Below are 17300 nucleotides of genomic sequence, written 5' to 3'. Positions count from 1 at the left end.
TCTCCCTCTAATAATGAGATTTGTATAGGTGTCATCATTGATTGATAGGGCTGCTCTTCACTGGCTGAAAATGTAGAATCTCATTGGCAGTAATAGAAATTGTGTTTATGTATCAAAAAGACCTTTAGTAATCGCTGTCTCTGATTAATCCTGCTGAAGGAGAAACATTGATAGCTGTTCCTTTAGTCAGAGTCTGTATCTTTTGTATTTCTCTAGAGATAATAGAAATTATGTTCTAATTTATGAGGATCAGAATCATAGTACTTAGACATCTCTAAGTCCCTTTAGCTCATGCTTTTTCTGCCACTGATAATGCAGATTTGTTCATTGCTAGATACTTTTCCCAGTCTAGTGCTTACATCTTCCAGGAACTATTCTTGATTTTCAGTTAAAGCAGTTTTTGTTCTTGCTTCTCAGTTTTATTGTTAGTTTTAGGAATAATTTTTATTTATCTTAAGTAGTTCTTTTCCTCCTTGTACTTAGAAATGTGTATCCCATTTATCTTTTCAAGTAATCAAGCTTTTATTTTGCAAACATTTGTGTTAGTTTGAATCCTTTCTGCAGCTTTTTGGAAAAGATGCACTCCTCCTCTGATTAGTTTGTGTGACACAAGGGGTTTGTGTGGAAATAAAAGGTCTGTAATACAAAATTAAAGACCATGTCATTATATACCAGATAAAACAGTTTGAATTAACATTGGATAAGAAATTATGTGCCATCCCTAAGGATGATCACAGAATTATTCCCAACTCACACTGGTATCCTGTTCAGCCTCAGGTCCACCGCTCATCTCCTTTCTGCTCTCTGATGATACCCAAGTCTGTTTTCTGGACCAGCTCTTGAGAGAGGCCACAAACCTGCTCCCTCCTTCTTTGCCTTTCAGTATTCCTGCTTTTTCCCTTCTGTGTCCTTCTGTGTAAATCCTTTTTTTTCTTCAAGGCCATGTACCTACAGAGGTCATTCTTCCATAAGTAAGGACCTGTCCTACATGTTTGCTTGTCCAACAGATGACTGTAGTTCATCAGTTATACATTTATTATCTATTATTATTTAAAAGGAAGGAGGAATAGTATACTCTACATGTCACAAACAGTTACTAATGGCCAGAAAAAAATTCAAGGAACAATAAGATGACCTGGTTTTACTTTAAAAAAAAAAAAAAAAAAAAAAAAGTTCGGTAATATTAAAACATTATTTTTCAAAGTAGCTCTATTAAGCCTAAGCTGGAGAAGAGGAGCTGAGTTTTACTTAGTAATTATTTCCAGGACAAATAAACTGAGGGATATACATGCTGTATTGCAACATATTTTCTAAGTAATGAATGTAGGACTGTGCTTTATACCTATATGTATTTCTTTCTGAAAGCTCTTTAACTATTAGCTTATTCTAATATAAAAATAAACTATTTCTTCTAACAATGTGTTCCATTTCTTCTATGTGAATATGATTTATTGGACCATTTCAATGACTGTGGTTCTTAAATTCTGTAAGGTTGGGCATGGGAAAATCTCTTCACAGCTTTTTTCCCCAACTGTAAGTTACAAAGACTATGGCTTTTGCAAGTGTGTATTTGCACTTCTCTACAGGATGCACATGTATTTCACTACAACAAAGAACTTACAAGTTTTAGAGGAACACATCTTCCTCCTCTGGTGAAGAGTTTTTACCTTCAGGAGACAAGGGCTGTAGAAGTTACACAGTGCAGTGTAAGATACGTTCTACTAGTGGCTTGTTGTGTTCTACTACTGGCTCATCTCACTGTTTTGTAGTTGTGGCATGGTGTTGTAAAATAAGGCTTATTATGGTAATGTAAATCAAACAGTTACTTTTGATTGCCCCTCGGTGTTTTCTGGTCCCACATTTATGGGTGCACTGTGAGGATGAAAACAACTGAAACTATGATCCAAGGGAAAACAAAGCTGAACATCAAAGTAAAGACAAAACTAAAGGGAAGGAAGAACAGAAGAAACTAAGCACACAGACGGCAGCTGTCTTTTAGTATTAATTATAATGGACTGGAACTCATTTCTCATAAGCCACTTGAAAGCTGTTTCATAAATATGGAAATATTTATGGGTCAAGTTGACTTCCTTTGCCTGTTCCTGGGAGACGGTAGATGATGGGTTTTTTAAGCAACTTTGTCTGTCTGCTAGAAACCTCATTATGTTTTGTGTGTTTTCTAGTTTCTCTGGTAAAGGACCTAAACCTGATCAAGAGCCTGTTTCTGCAAGTACTGCCAAGTAACTGAAACGGTATTCACAGTAATATACTTCCTGACTTAATTTCTCAGTAGGACGCAAGCATTACGGATTATTACCTTTCTACTTGTAGACAGAGTTGCTAGGTGTTGTAGAAAATGCTTTAATCAAAACCAGGCTAGGTACTGCACTTATCATTTCATGGTACATGATATTCTCTGTGGTATTCATTCTGGATGCACAAAACGGCTATGGTACAAAAGCATGAAGAATATTTGCATATTTTGAATGTATTCACCAAAGCAAGTCAAGCGGATAAAAATAGATTCCTAAATTCACAATCTCTGCAGTGCTAATCACTAGGCAGTGTTATTGACTCACAGATTTGTGGGTGGTCTGCTCCTACCAAGACACAGCTTTTTTTCAAACTCAATCTTGATTTTTTTTCTGTTTTCAGCTGAACCTGTTTCTCATGGCAGACTTTCAGTGACCAGATTTATTCCATCAGCAAGGAGCGTAGTTTTTTAAGTTCTCTATGTAGTCATCAGGAAGAACCCTTGCAGGGCAATTGATATCTTAGTTGTTGTAAAATTGCTCTGGGGAAGTACCTTTCTAGCTCTGGTGGCTACAGAGTGAGCCTATGGTGCGTAGATTTCTGAATTAGATACTACAGGGAGATTTGAAAAATGGCATGAAATGATTACATGTTCTTTTACTTGAAATGTCTTGGTAAATGCATCTGCTTCAATTTAGGAATAAATTGCTTGCCTCTTGTTTTTTGATATTTAAATAACTTGCAATATCATAGTCCTGTATAAATGTCTCATGCTTTTTAGGTATTTAAATAAGAATTATGGCTACCACACCTGAAATTGCTGGAAGGAAGCTAAAATTGCCAAAATTGTTGCTGAGCTGTCTGGCATTTTCACTAAATTTCTGCTTTTCTTCCATAATTACTTGATATCTGTTCCAAACCTCCTCCTCCTTATTCAACTTTACCTCATGAAAAAATACCATTAGTATGCCTCAATTCAGTTATATATACATGGATATTGAAACGTTAGACACTGCTTAGACTTCTGTTCAAGTTGTAGTGTAGAGGCCAGGGTGGAAAAGTCATTTATTTTTCACAAGATGATCCTTTCAGTAAGCGTTAGCATGAAGTAAGGAAGGACTACGTAGGCAGGCATTACAGAACCCTTTCATAACTTACTAGATTAAAAAATGCACATACAATCTGTGTAGTAAGTTAGAACTTCAGATGAAAGTACTATGAAAGGCAAATATTTTGTGCCAGACTCATCAATGCCAATCATGATTCAGTATTTATTTCTAAAATTTTGTGGTTGTTGCTCCAGACACAGGGAGTGTTCATCTTTGAGAAAACAGGTAAATATCAGTCACTCTTATCATATAGGTTGACACTGCCTAAGAAAGCTTCACTCTTTTTCCACAGTGAAGTGTCATAGGCAATTATCAGCTGAATCCCAAAGCCTCAACAGTCTCTTAAAGGCCTGGTTTGAAATGTACAACTGTTGCAGTCAAGATTTCTCCATACTTCACCTACACCTTTGAATTACTCTATGGATTCGCTGGTTTTATTGTCTTTTATTTTGGCATATGGATTTGTTAATCGAAATTGTAACACAACTGCAGGTGCACTTAATGTATTTTAGAAGTAAGTTTATTTTCGTTCTGACTGTACTTTTTGAAAAGCAAAAGATAATCTCATAAATGCGAATGCAGTCCTTTGCAGCACTTTCCTTCTATTCAGCACTTCCAGTATTAGGAAATGTGTGTCTTCTTGTACACAACAGAGGCCACACATAAATACGTGGGAGTGATCTCATGAATCTTTCAGGAAAAACAGTTGGTTTGCATTCATCCACAAAGATAAACCCCTTTCATATCATAAAAAATTGAGCTCTCTACAACAAGGAAGCCCTAATTTTCTTCTTAGTGAATGGCAAAGCATTTTCGATAAATTCTAATTAGTTCATAGAGAGACCTGGAAGAGCAAAATAATGAGTTATTCATTAATTCAATATGTTAAATGCATTGTAAATGCCAGCAATAAAAGTAAATTACCTATTTTATATACAGAATATGTTGTAACAACCTCCTCCTTCAGCTAAGAAATCCATTAAAGTCCTTGCTGTATACCAATTGGATCACTTTCTTACTGAAACACTCATATTTCTAATAAAGAGTAATTGAAAAGTGCAATAGGATAGAAATGTAAAAAAAAAAAATACCATCTTAATAATTTCTTAAAATGATTTTATAGACATGCAATTTCTTAATGCATTATTTAACTTTAAAAGCTTCGAGCATGCCTATATTAAGCAATGAGTAGTTCTTCCACAGCAACAAAATATAAAAAGACCCCTGAGCTAGATCTGTCTTGCAGATGCTGTAATGAAGTCAGGAAACAGTGAGTGAAGTGTGGCTGAAAGATGCATTCAGTAAAGGCTTTTGGAATCAAAAAAAGGGGATACTATATAATCTTTATAACCATTAGAACCAAGACTCAAAAAATAGTGTAGGAGTGAGAAGGAAAGCAGTTGACAAGGTCAGTGGGAACAGTGCAAACAGGGAGCCCACAAGCTGACTTCCATGTTTTACATGAAGTAAAACTGGTAATTTGGAACTGAATGATGACAGAACACTTTTGCTTGAAGTAATCATTGTATATGCTGAGGAGTACCAGAGGCTCAAAGGTCTGTGTTTATATTTCTGTATATAATGTCTACCTTAACACAATACCTCATTTATTGTCATTGCTTTACAAGACCTTGTGTGCAAATGACAGAACTAAGGTGAACAGATAAGAGGTAATTATAATGAGATGTGTGTCACATGGAGGCGTGCACCTACTGTGGTTTTCACAGACCTAAATAAATTGATTTAAAACTGGTTTTAATTATATGAGTAGGACAACTGTGTGCTGATAGGGCATCAGTTTCTCTGTTTTGACATAGCCAAGGGCTTTTAGTGTCTACGATCTACTTACATATTATGCAATGTATAGGTGTGTTAACATACATTATCAACTGATTAAGGTAGTGAGGCAAGTCTAAATACTCGAAACAAAATCATGTAAAGAACCAGATTCTCCTCTCATTTACACTGACATAATTTAAGTCATTGGATGTAATTTAGGAGTTACCTTGCTGTCTGGAAAAAAACTGACCAACAAACTGATTTTGTGAGAAATAATTTTTTTTTTAAACACTAGAGCAAAATTAACCAGAAATTACTAAGTAAAAAAAAACCAGAACACAAACCAACAACAAACCAAAAACCCCCAAAAGTTGTTACAAAGTGATACTTTTAGTGCTTATCACCAGGAATTTTAATCTTTAACCTTTGCATCTCTAGCATTTACCTAAACACCTTTTGCCTGGTGGAAGCATTAGCTCTAAGCCCTAAGGAACCATGTAGTTTGTCTTGGATTTTTCTTAAATAAAGAAAGGGCTAGGAAAGTATGCTTGAGGGCCATGGATCAAACAAATTGGATCCTTGACTCTCCATGCTGCTTGATAATCATCTAATTTATTTGCTCTGCTTTGGGCAGCACCAGTTGTTTTTTCCTGAGCAATACTCAGGCTCAGGTTTGTCAGACAGTTCATTCCAGGAACATGATCCAGAGGGCCAATGGATAGCACTTGCTTGGCTCAACAGGGTTTTATATCCTGAACATTCTGAGATGACCTCATAGTACACCCTATTCACGCAATTCAGAATTTGGCATCAACCTAAAACAGCAACAACTGCAGGCTGGTCTAGCAACAGAGAGATATTTCAGAAACTGATCTAACATCTCCTCCTACGGCAGTAAGTGTACATGGTACCTGAAAGTGCCCCAGCCAGGGATGCATCCTTGGACTTGGTCTGTGGATGCAGTCAGACAGTCTGGTAGAAAAAAGAAACGCAAACCAGCATGAAGACAAGCAGAGTGAAAGATACTGACAAGGTTGGTTAGACACTGCTTCACTTTTTTTATGTCTGATTTAAATTTTAATTTAATAAGTTGATGTTACTTTCAAAGATTTAAATAATGTAAGAGTTGTTTCAGGTATCTTGGCAAACTTCACAGAATGCAAATCTTAACTGAGGAGGACTGGTCTAATCCTGAAGTGCCAACCACTTGAGCATGGGTCAGGTGCACTCCAAGAGGCTCTCCTCCATGAAAACATCTGGATTGGGAGCTATCCATAGGAAGTACTCATTTGAACACAGCCTCTCCCCTTGACAAATGTTATCCACAACTTCCACACAAGGAAGGCAGGGGGAAAGCAGGGCTGGAGACTTGAGGACAAACTGGAACTCTCTATTGAACAATGACTTTGAAGTTAAATTCCCTTAAAGAATAGGACAGTGGGGGTGGAAGGTATGTTGTGGAACACATATACCACAAGCTTCAGCTACTGTACAACTATATAATTTCACATTTTCCTTTGGTTTGATGGGCCCAAATCCAAAAGTAGTGTTTACTCAAAGGTAAGCTCAGGGGTTCAATGTCTAGAAGATGTCTGGAGATTCCAGGTGAGTCATGAGAGACGAAGTACAACTACCTTATTAGTTGTTTACTTTATATAGTATGAACTCTGTAGGAAGCACTTCTGGATAGAGTTTCCAAAGCCATTGTTCTCTCTGCAGTGGCTTGTGAAACACCTACAACTGAATGTTCGGTCTTCTTGAACTAAAAATCTATCTCCATGGGAAATCTAAAGAACTCTCTACCACAGATGCAGGTAGTCTGGGGAAAGTACAAGCGGAGGCGAAGCTGTTTTTTGTAGGGAAGTGTTAACTCCTTTGGTGAGAATCTAACAGATCTGTATCTAGGTTGAAAAAAAATTACATAAAAGAAGGAATCTGCTCTCCCTTTACTGAGGATATACTGTACAAAAATACTATGATCATTAATAAGAAGTGGGAAGCATAATGCTATGTGTTCGTATGAGGCACTGGTGAAAACTGAAAAGACTTGGTGAAATTTTATCTTTTTTTCAGATGGAAGTTTTGTAATTAGGTACTTCAGTAAAATATATGCTTATATAATGGATGTGGAAGCACTACTTAACCATCTGTTGTTAAATAATGCACAAAATCACAAATGTATGGACTTCACTCAGTTTAAGGAACTGACATTTTGTCACTTCAGATGCTGACAACTCACACAGCATAAAGGAATTTTCCCAGAGACTAAGAAATTAATCCTGCCCACCACAAAAATCTATTCCATAATGTTTACCAAAGCATCATAAACTAAGAAACTTTTTAGGTGATAGTTGTCCAGCTTCCTATGAAAACAGTGCTCACTGTGATGGAGAAGCAGAACTACATCTCAGGAAATTGCTTCACTCCTATCACACCACTTGTTTACTTTCGACAACACAAAATTGCTGATCCATAAGCAACTGATGCTGCAGTGGGAACTCTCTGGGGCAGGCAAAGGTATAGTCCCTCAGCACCATATTTTTTGTGGATACATGTACAGAAGTGAGGAAATAATGGGGGAAGCTGTGTGCACCCTTAAGGATATTACTGACATTATGCACCATGCATCCCTGAAAGCTCTAAGTATAGGGGTGCTCACATGCAGGACAGGTGATGTGTTATGTGAACACAACACTGGTCTTCTCACACAATCAGGATACAGGGAAGGCTTTCAAATGTGGTGGGAAGAGAATCTAAACTTTCCTTTGCACAGTTCGCAGCTTTCCCTGTGGATTCACTCTTCAGTCTACCTGCTGAAATGAACAATTTTATTTAACTGTAATATTTAAGTATCATCACTAAGTGCTAGCATTAGGCAATCTCTCCCTGAGAGCTGTTTCAGGCCATCCACAGGTTCCACAAAACAGCACTCATGAAGACCAACATCCTTATTTTGTTTAAACTGTATGTACCTCACCAGCAAGCCAAACTTATCTGATTCCTAGTCACAGAACAGAATTCCTGATAATGGAAAAGTTCCATCAAGGTATACAATTCCAATTGGTTTACTTGCTAATACAGCTTTTTTCAGGTGAAACATCTGTTGGAGAAATGTCCTGGAGAAATGTACAAAAGGTTCATTTGCCATGTTGACATTATCTTATGAAATAAAGATACAGCCTAAAAACTGTGGGAACATTGTACAAATAAAAACCCATGAAATGCCAATTAGAATGGGAATTATTCACTAATACTGCTGTAAAAATGCACAAAATCTAAACTAAGATAATGTGAGGGTACACTAAATTTCATTCCTATTTTTAAAGATGATTCAGGAAGATTTATTAAATATACCAGTAAGACTGGTTTTTGAATTGATTTTCTGATTAACCATATTCACAGACTACCCAATTTTTTCTTTTTAAGAAAGAGCAATGTCCTCTGTAAAAGCACGTGCAATCAGAATGAGATTTTTGTACTCGAAATACAACTTCAATGTTTCTGACAGGTGTTTATTCCAGATGCAGAATGATTGTTCACTTTAGAGGCATTTCTGATGTGCTAAGTTTCATTGTATAGTCAACTTATTTTACCAAGGAAGCCTGAGATACAGAAGTGAAATCTTTTTAATTGTTTTATACTATTAAGACTACTATAAAAATAAAGTACCAACATAATTCAATTTACAATGGAAAAAAGGCAGCTATATTATACTTGGCTTAAAGTCTACATCTATATACAGACGTATCCATTTAACTAAGCTTAAAAAAACCCAACCCCAAGAACCCTTGGTTCATTAAACATGAGGTCCTCTGGTTTTCTTTTCTTTCGCTGTGGCATTATTTTAAAGTATAACTTCCCTTTAGAAATGTAAGACTCCTGGTTATTAGATCACCCATTCTGCAGACATGTTACCACACAAAATTACTAGACACAAGACTCCAGCTATTTAACATATACACAAAGGGATGAATCTCAGGCTTTAAGAATACAATGCAACCAGTACACCCAAGCCAAGTCCTTGAGGGTCAAAAGGAACATCAAAGCTTAGTGTTTATACTGTATGGTGAACCTAACTGGACAAAAAAATGTTTTCTCAGTTAAATGTTACTGAAAAAAACCCAAACCATTCACTGAATGCTAATATGTATAAGGCTTCATGGTTGCTCCTGATACAAATTTTATTTATGAAATACCAGTTTGAAATGTTAAGACACTTGCTACATAGAAATAGTTTGCTTTTTTTTTTTTTTAAAGAATGCTGGATCCTCTGGAGTCACACCCAGGGTTTCCATCCGGGAAAGAGTTGGCTCAGATTTTTAGGGTCCATGGCCTGCTGTATGAGGAGGTTCACTTGCCCTCCTACACTGAGCACTGTTCCCTCCTCAACACCTTTCAGCTTCTCCTGAAGTCTCATCAGAACACGCTCAGCCACTTTGTTAAAGCTCTGGTCGTCACTGCTGGCAGAAAATAAAAGAAAAACAGGCGTTCTAGATACAGATCCTGAACAACACCAGTAATATTCAATAAGACAACCATAAAGCAAGGCAAGAGTGCAGCAGGAAAACAGTAAGAAAAAAATCTTGCACCTGGCTTTTCTTTTACGTTCCTGTGGATCAGTACCGAGTGTAGAGCTCATCTCAGCCTCATCCTCTGGTCTCTGCTGCAGGTACAGAGCTTTCAGGGGGTTCATGGTCCAGTCGAAAAGAGGATCATAGAGCAGCACCTACACAGAAAACAATCCTGTTTTTAATTTAAACTGTTAATCACAGCTAGTTCAGTACCCTAGCACTGTTGGTAATGCTCACAACTAACCACAATATTAGGAGGTTTAGGTGTTTTGGTATGGTTTGTTTTTAACCAATAGAATTGGGCTAAATTGCTTAGTAGGCAATCCAACAGTAAGACTGCATCTGATCATTTGCAGGTATTTGTGCTGTTCATACTTCAACTCAGTTTTGCCACTCAGTCCATCTTGGCAGTGAATAAGTAATTTTTTAATACTCTGCTAGGCACTAAAAAGAATCACTAGCATTTAATGCAAAGTATATGTTGCTCTTAAAAATGAGTTTCATTTTCTCTTCTTTGTGACTTATGCAAAGAGGATTTAATTCAAATGGCAATGCTGCACTATGGCTAGAAACATTTAGATATTGAAGAGAGTAAACTGAAGGAAACAGTTCCCATAGAAAATGCTTACTGAAGGATACATGAATTAACAAATCTGGCCAACACTACTACATTCAAATTCAGTACAAACCCTTCACCTTAAATGAATACTCGGTGTAGTAATACATATGAAGACCAAGAGCAAGAAACTGAAGACATTCTGGCAGGTTACTGTTCAAAAGAAAGAGAAAATGCTTACCTCTACAATAGTCAGCAAAGCTTCTTGAGAATTTCTCATAACAGCCATTGTTTTCTCACAGCATCTAAAAACATTTTACTGTATTTTAGGTTCTTTTGGTAAAATGTAATGCCATTTTCATGATTTAAATAATGAATATTTGTACTCTACTTAAAATTTCTACTGTAAGAGTAACCTCTCTTATTTCCATTTGGAAAAAAAAAAAGAAACTTACACATGTAAGACCAGAAGGAGACTGGGTAGTTTGCTGATTATATTCTCTAAGAGAAAGGAATGACCTGTTTCACTGTCTGAGATGTCTCTATATACAGAATTAACCACTGAGTTAACACTGCCTGCTGAGGTGTGCCACGATGGCAGAATTGCTTGGATGAATGAAAACTTGTGTGCCAGAGGTGCTCTGCAACATATTGGAGAACCTTGGTAGGGTTCCTTTATATGAAATGAACAGATCCAGAACCAGACATTAAGCAATCTCTGGAATCTCTGCTACAGGTTTTGATTTAGAAGTTGTTATTCACTCCTACATTCACTCCCAAGCAAACTCAGCTTGTGTAAGGAATGCAGAGCTTTCCTGTCGGACAGGTACTCCACTGAATGGGATTAGGCTTCATGTCTACTTCAGGATGAGAACACCTCTCTCCCCCCAAAGTTAACTGACCATGTTCACATTCAATCCTGAAATAACTTGTTTATGGCAGTTACGCCAGTACTGTTATTACAAGTCAGTCTGACTGAGACAGAATCTGCATCAGTGCCTCTTATGCTGTATTTACTTCAGCTGGAGCCAGGCAATTCATGTTTTTCTGTATCATGGAGCAAAGGTTTTAGAAGTAACACAAAACTGTAAATTTAGAATAGAAGTGGCAGTGACTGTTTCTTCACGGGACAAAGGTGTACCAGGAACTACTTATTAACGTTAATTGCTGCCTTAGAAAGACAACACTTAAAATATATACTTTTTTAAAGACATTAAATTTGAGGTTTGCAAGCACTATGTTCATGAACATCATTAAAGTCTGGAATGAGAGAAACGTCCTGCTTCTTAGGGCTCTCATGGGTCATTCACAGGATATAGGATGGAGATTGACAGAAACTCAACTCTTTGGGGATTTTTCTGTTTTACAGTTCAAATCTATTGTAGGATTTATATTTTGTACTTGCAAAGCGGTATCAAATATATGATCCAAATGGGGAAAAAGACTCCAGTTTACTTACATAAAACTAAACAGAAATTAGAGTTAAAATTTGTTCAAAGACATTTAACAGTTCTGAATATACAGTATAGCTCTGAAAGAACAACAGTTCTGAAGGAAAAAAAAATTCATCATTCTAATTCAGGGGTTAGCTGTGGAGCCTTTGGAAATGCCCTCTCTGAATGCCACAAGTGGGTGATAATTACCCATTAGCTAGTGAGGAGCATGAAACACTGAGCAGCAATAATGAACTTACAATTGGTTATATAAATATGAGCCCATAAGTTAAAGGTAAGCATTTAGGTATTTCATTGTTCATGTTATCAGCAGAAATCTGAGTCTCCCCTCTAGGATCAGAACTATTTAACATGTAACAACAATCATAATGCTGGAAGTACTCTGCTGCCTCCTTATCCCCATGCACTGTGGGAGCACTTACCTTCTGAAGACTCCTTCCACGCCAGTAATACCCATTCCATCCACAATGTCCCTGGTTAATCTAAATGGAACAGTCTCTGGTGTGGGAAGGATTTTACCTTGCTCAAAGGCAACCCCTAAATGAAAGGAAAATCAATGTTTTAAAAGAACTTAAACTAAAGAAAAATTAGTGTTTTCTTGCCTGTCCCACTTACCCAGATCTATATGCACTAGTTCTGCTGTTTGTTCATCTATCAAGATATTCTGAACATGTCTGTCTCCAAGTCCAAGAATGTAGCCAACTGAAACAAAAAGGTGAATGCTGAAACCATATTTACATGTAATAAAAATCAGAGAAAGCTTAAGAAAGATTATTAAAATCACTGTAACACAGGTGCAAACTAATTACTAGTGAGAATATTTCTTCTCCCATACATAGGGAAAGTGCAAATGCCATTCCACAAACCGGAAAAGTTTAACTGAATGCAATTGCAAAAATATTGTTTTCATACAGATGTGTATTGTTTTATCTATTCCACAGACTTCTTGCCCATTTCTCTTCATAGGTAGGTTTATCAAATATTGCAGCATTCAAAAAAAAAAAGATGAAAATGAGGTGCATAATACAATTAGGTTTTGTTACTATTACTGTTTTATTTAAAAAAACCCCAAAACAACAAACCAACAACTGACTTTTGTCTAAGTCAGTTTTAAAAATCTCCAGTGATCCAAATTATCAGATCTTTCATGTAAAGCCTATTTCAGTGCTTTACTGTCCTTAAATAAGACAACCTCCACACAACTTTTCCCTTGGTGCAATTTACGCCCATTACTGTTTTCATCAGCTGATGATCAGCAGCAGTATTTCCTACTAAAATAATTCATGAAAATTCTGCTAAACTGTAGATTTACTTGCTTCTTTTTTTTTCAGCAAAAAAGGGAGTGTATAAACATGTTAGCATCTAAAATGGGATCTACTGCAATGTATACAATTTACTAACAAATGTCTTTGAGAGTCTCATTACAGAGCTGAGCCATCCAAAGAAGATCCACAATCCAAGTGCATCTTTATTAGGACAGAAAAAAACAAAGGAAAAATGCCAGAGCCTAAATAACCATTTCAGCCATGGTTGATGATGCCAGTATAAAGAAAGTAAAAGACTGAGCTTTTCAACTCAGTTAAAACATCTGAGGCTACACATGAAATGAATAAATGTTAAATAGAAAAACCATAAATAAACAGTCAGGTAGAAACTTTAAAAAACACTACCAGAATCTAAAAATACAAACCACTATATAAAACAAATGCAGAATTTTATTCTGTCTTTCTACTGCAGCAGATATGGGGGTAGGGAGGAACAAATCAGAAATCTTAATTACAAAAATAATGGTGGTGTTCTTGCTGGAAATTTTTGTCCCCTATTATGCCTTTTGTGGCACGTGATAAAAGCAGAACAGCCACTGCTTCCAAAATGGTATAAACTTTTTGGTTACATAAGCTAAAAAGCCAATATAACTAAGACAATGTAATACCTATAGAAGACGTAGCCACACTACGAGTGTATGCCAATCGTTTTTCAAACCACACAGCTGGATCCGGGAATTTTTCCATGCAGAAATACCGAAACACAGGTTGAAAATTCTCACAGACTTGCAAGAAGATTCTGTATTTCTCTTCAGGTTGTTTCTTTTGTGCATCCTTTAAACACATATGAAATGTTTTACCCATGATTAACTGCTTTGGGAGGAAATTACATCTTCCTTTGAAAGAACAGATTCCTACTTTCTACCTTCTCCCTCCAACAAATGCTATTCTCACTCCTTTCTCTTTCTGAGCTATAAATTATTGTCTCTTTGAAAGCAATTACTAATGCATCTATCTATCTGTTTTACAAACAATTACATTTTCATACAAAACTCATGGGCTAGAAAATGTGGAAAAAACCCACACTCCTATTCCCTTGGTTCAGCAGGTGCACATATTTTATAAGCATTTACAGGTAAATGCATCTTGTTGGGAGACACTTCCATTCTTGGCACTCTGTTCTGGCACCTTTGCTTACCTGGTGGCTTCATGTCACTGTGAGAAAGTCCTTCTCACTCATTCCCATGCAAAAGGTGCACAAAGGCAAAATTACTTTTATCCTGTTAATGCTATAGATATTTCAAAGGAAGTAATTTCTTGCACCATCATGGGAACATAAACTAACAGGCAAATCTGTCTGCAATTTTCTAAACTTATGGTGAGGCAGTCTGCGGAATTTAACTAAAAGTCTGAATATTTGTTCATTCCATGCCACTAATCATATTCATTATTATATATACTAGAAGTATAGTATAGAATTCTCTGTAAATTTCCCCCCTACCCCTCAACCCCCTGTAAATATTATAAGCCATCTATTTTTTTGGTGGTTTTTTAAGTTATTTTGACTCACCATCATTATTTTTTGACATTGATAACCAGAGTAATCTCCTGGCCTGTATCTCCTGTGAGCTCCTTGTTCGACATTCACAAGAAACTCCCCAATGGGAGTTGTTCCTGAACACCACTCGAGAACACCACTTCTCTGGGAAAGGGGAACCACCTGTAAAAATAAAACCATGGCTGCATGGGGGAGGGTTATACACACAAAACTATGAATAGGCACCCTGCAGAGCACGGCTGCACATCTGTGTTTGTTTATAAAGACAAAAAAGGACAAACCATACAGCTGACCACAATACATGTTTTAAATACACACGTATACATATATATTTTCACCAAATATTTGCAATTTTTATCTAGCCCAGAGAACCTTCCACTAGCATACTTCAGTACAAATTAACAATTCTCCTCAATGTGCATGTTTGTGTTGGCATTCTGGATGACCTGTGACAGCCAGCAGGTCACTCTGTTGGAATGGGATAACACAGGCACTGTGCAGCTTGCATACAGTAAGTAAAATCTCACACAAACACACGGCAGCTGTGTGAACATATCAGGCTTGTCTTAGTCTGCTTCCCACCCCAGGGAACAATTGCTCACTGCATGACTGGCTGTAAAGGTTACCTCAATTGCTGTAGCACTGGCCAGAAGGAACCATCTCCTGCCCTCAGTAAAATAGTTACTGCCTTTTTCCTTCAATTTCCTTTTCTTATGCAAGTGTCTTTATCTCATAATGCGACATCCATTCTCTTTTTCCCTGATGTCATTCATTTTTGCACACATAAAACCCTGATTCTTAATTGAAGATTATTCAAAAAGTGCGACTTTAACTCCGCCTGAGAATTCTTAAAACCATGCTAGCAATTCAGATAAGCACCTTTAGAGATTCCAGAGTGCATATTTCCCATTTGTCAAAGACAAGAGATTATCCTTCAAGAATACTTATTCAGAGGTCACCTTCACAGCTATTATTATAATCCCAAGCACATAAAAAGGATGGAGGAAGGGAAAGTTCCTCTTCAAATACATTTTCAGCATTCACAATAAGAATGTATTGCTGTATTCCCAATTCCAACAAAAAAGTTCTGCAATTCAAATTCTGCATGAATAGACCCTAGATAGGACTTCTGGATTCAACTGTAAGGGATACTGCAAGACTAAAATTAATTATTAAGGAATATCACAAGACAAATAATTGAGAATTCATAAACACACTTGAATGCTCAAGTCTAATGACTAGAAACTTACAATTCAAGGTTAGTGCATGAGTTAATTTCTTTTCAATTACAGGTTCACATGAAGAAAGCTTTGAAGAGTATTTAAATATACACTGGGCATCAGAAATTTATTTTAAGGACTTAGAAAAAATTAAATAGTAATAATTAAAATGTATTGTTTATTCCATACCTTAAGGAGCAGTGACTATCTTAATAACACGTAAATAAATATCCTTTTATATTGTCTTTGGATTAAAAAAGTGGAGAATGGAGAAATACACTTTATTTCTCTGCTGTTCAGGGTTACCTTGTATCTTCGGATATTTAATTTTCTCTTTCGTGTTTCAGTGTTTTGCTGGAGCAACGTATTGCACATCTGGAAAACTTGTTGCATGACAGCATCTTGTCTGAGGTCATCACGCCCCTTCAGCAAAAACAGAAAAAGCAGTTAGAAAACTTCTCAGCATCCAACTTCTTGTTCAGCAACTAAAAAAAATTATTAAAAAAAATTGCACAACCCCCAAGTTACTTTTCCATAATAATCACATGCAGTAAAATGTAATTAACAATTGCTTTTTTTCCCTCTGTATTTGGTTTTCTAATAGCACTCAGCTGCTTAAACAGAACCATCATTAACTCAAATCATTACCTTTTCCTTTTATCCTGGCAGATATTATTTGATTAAGATTTCAATCAACCTACATGCCTTAGAGCACCCTTTTTAAACACAGATGTTTCATTCAACCTATTTAGCAACCCAGCATACAGCTGAAGCAGCATCAGTTGGCAGTGCAGTTCTGATTATGGGATGCAGATTTATGCTTCTCTTTAAAATTTTCAAAACTACACCATACTTAACAACACAACAGAATTCTCCCAGGAGCTGCTCCATGTTTACATTCAAAGAGAGAATGAAATCAGATGAGTCTAAAGAGAATTTTTTTTAGAGATTTGTATTTCTATGTGTGTGCTTTTGATTGTCTCTTAATTGTAAATTATTTTTTTTTAATATGAGGAAGAAAAAAGGAGGTATTTAACAGAAAATTTGATGGTTTTTATTAACTGTACATTCCAGGTCAGCAGCTAAGACATGACTAGGCAAGTCACACGGTCTGGTAGCTGTCAGGTAAGCTACTGGATATAACATGCACTGCTGAAAAATAATTACAAAAAAATTAATATAATTACTTATTATTTATATTATACTATGATTATATTACTTATAAATACTTTGCAATTTCCTTTATTAAAGTATTCCTCAACTGACACTGAAACGTGAAAAGTCTGCTCATGATACAGAAGTGATACATTAGAAAACTGACAGAACTTAAAATAAATTCCAGCATGCCAAGTCTCTGAGACGTCATTACAACTGACAGAACATACCTTAACCAGCTGCCTCCTTTCTTTACCATCTGATCCTACACAATCTATTATTTTAGGCAGATTCATGCCTCCTGCTAAAAGAAATTCTCGCTTGAAAGATCTTATTGTGACCAAATTTTCATATTGTCCTGTGGGATCCACCTGAAATCA

The 17300-nt window shown here is 36.4% G+C and overlaps 1 protein-coding gene across 1 annotated transcript in view; it reads right to left on the bottom strand.

Annotated features, from left to right (window-relative positions):
- Window positions 1-4604: 4604 nt before the first annotated feature.
- ATM (ATM serine/threonine kinase) overlaps window positions 4605-17300 on the bottom strand; it is a 64150-nt gene continuing 51454 nt past the window's right edge. The window contains 9 exon segments of the mRNA XM_050333390.1: window positions 4605-9601; window positions 9731-9867; window positions 10510-10573; window positions 12145-12259; window positions 12338-12424; window positions 13656-13821; window positions 14558-14707; window positions 16072-16188; window positions 17151-17291. Of these exon segments, the coding sequence (XP_050189347.1) occupies window positions 9418-9601; window positions 9731-9867; window positions 10510-10573; window positions 12145-12259; window positions 12338-12424; window positions 13656-13821; window positions 14558-14707; window positions 16072-16188; window positions 17151-17291 (1161 nt within the window). The 3' untranslated portion in view covers window positions 4605-9417.

This window comes from Myiozetetes cayanensis, unplaced genomic scaffold, assembly GCF_022539395.1.
Source record: "Myiozetetes cayanensis isolate MyiCay16 unplaced genomic scaffold, myiCay2020 scf5-8, whole genome shotgun sequence".
Lineage (NCBI taxonomy): Eukaryota > Metazoa > Chordata > Aves > Passeriformes > Tyrannidae > Myiozetetes > Myiozetetes cayanensis.
Note: the sequence above shows the minus strand (reverse complement) of the source record. Positions and strands in the feature narration are given on the sequence as shown.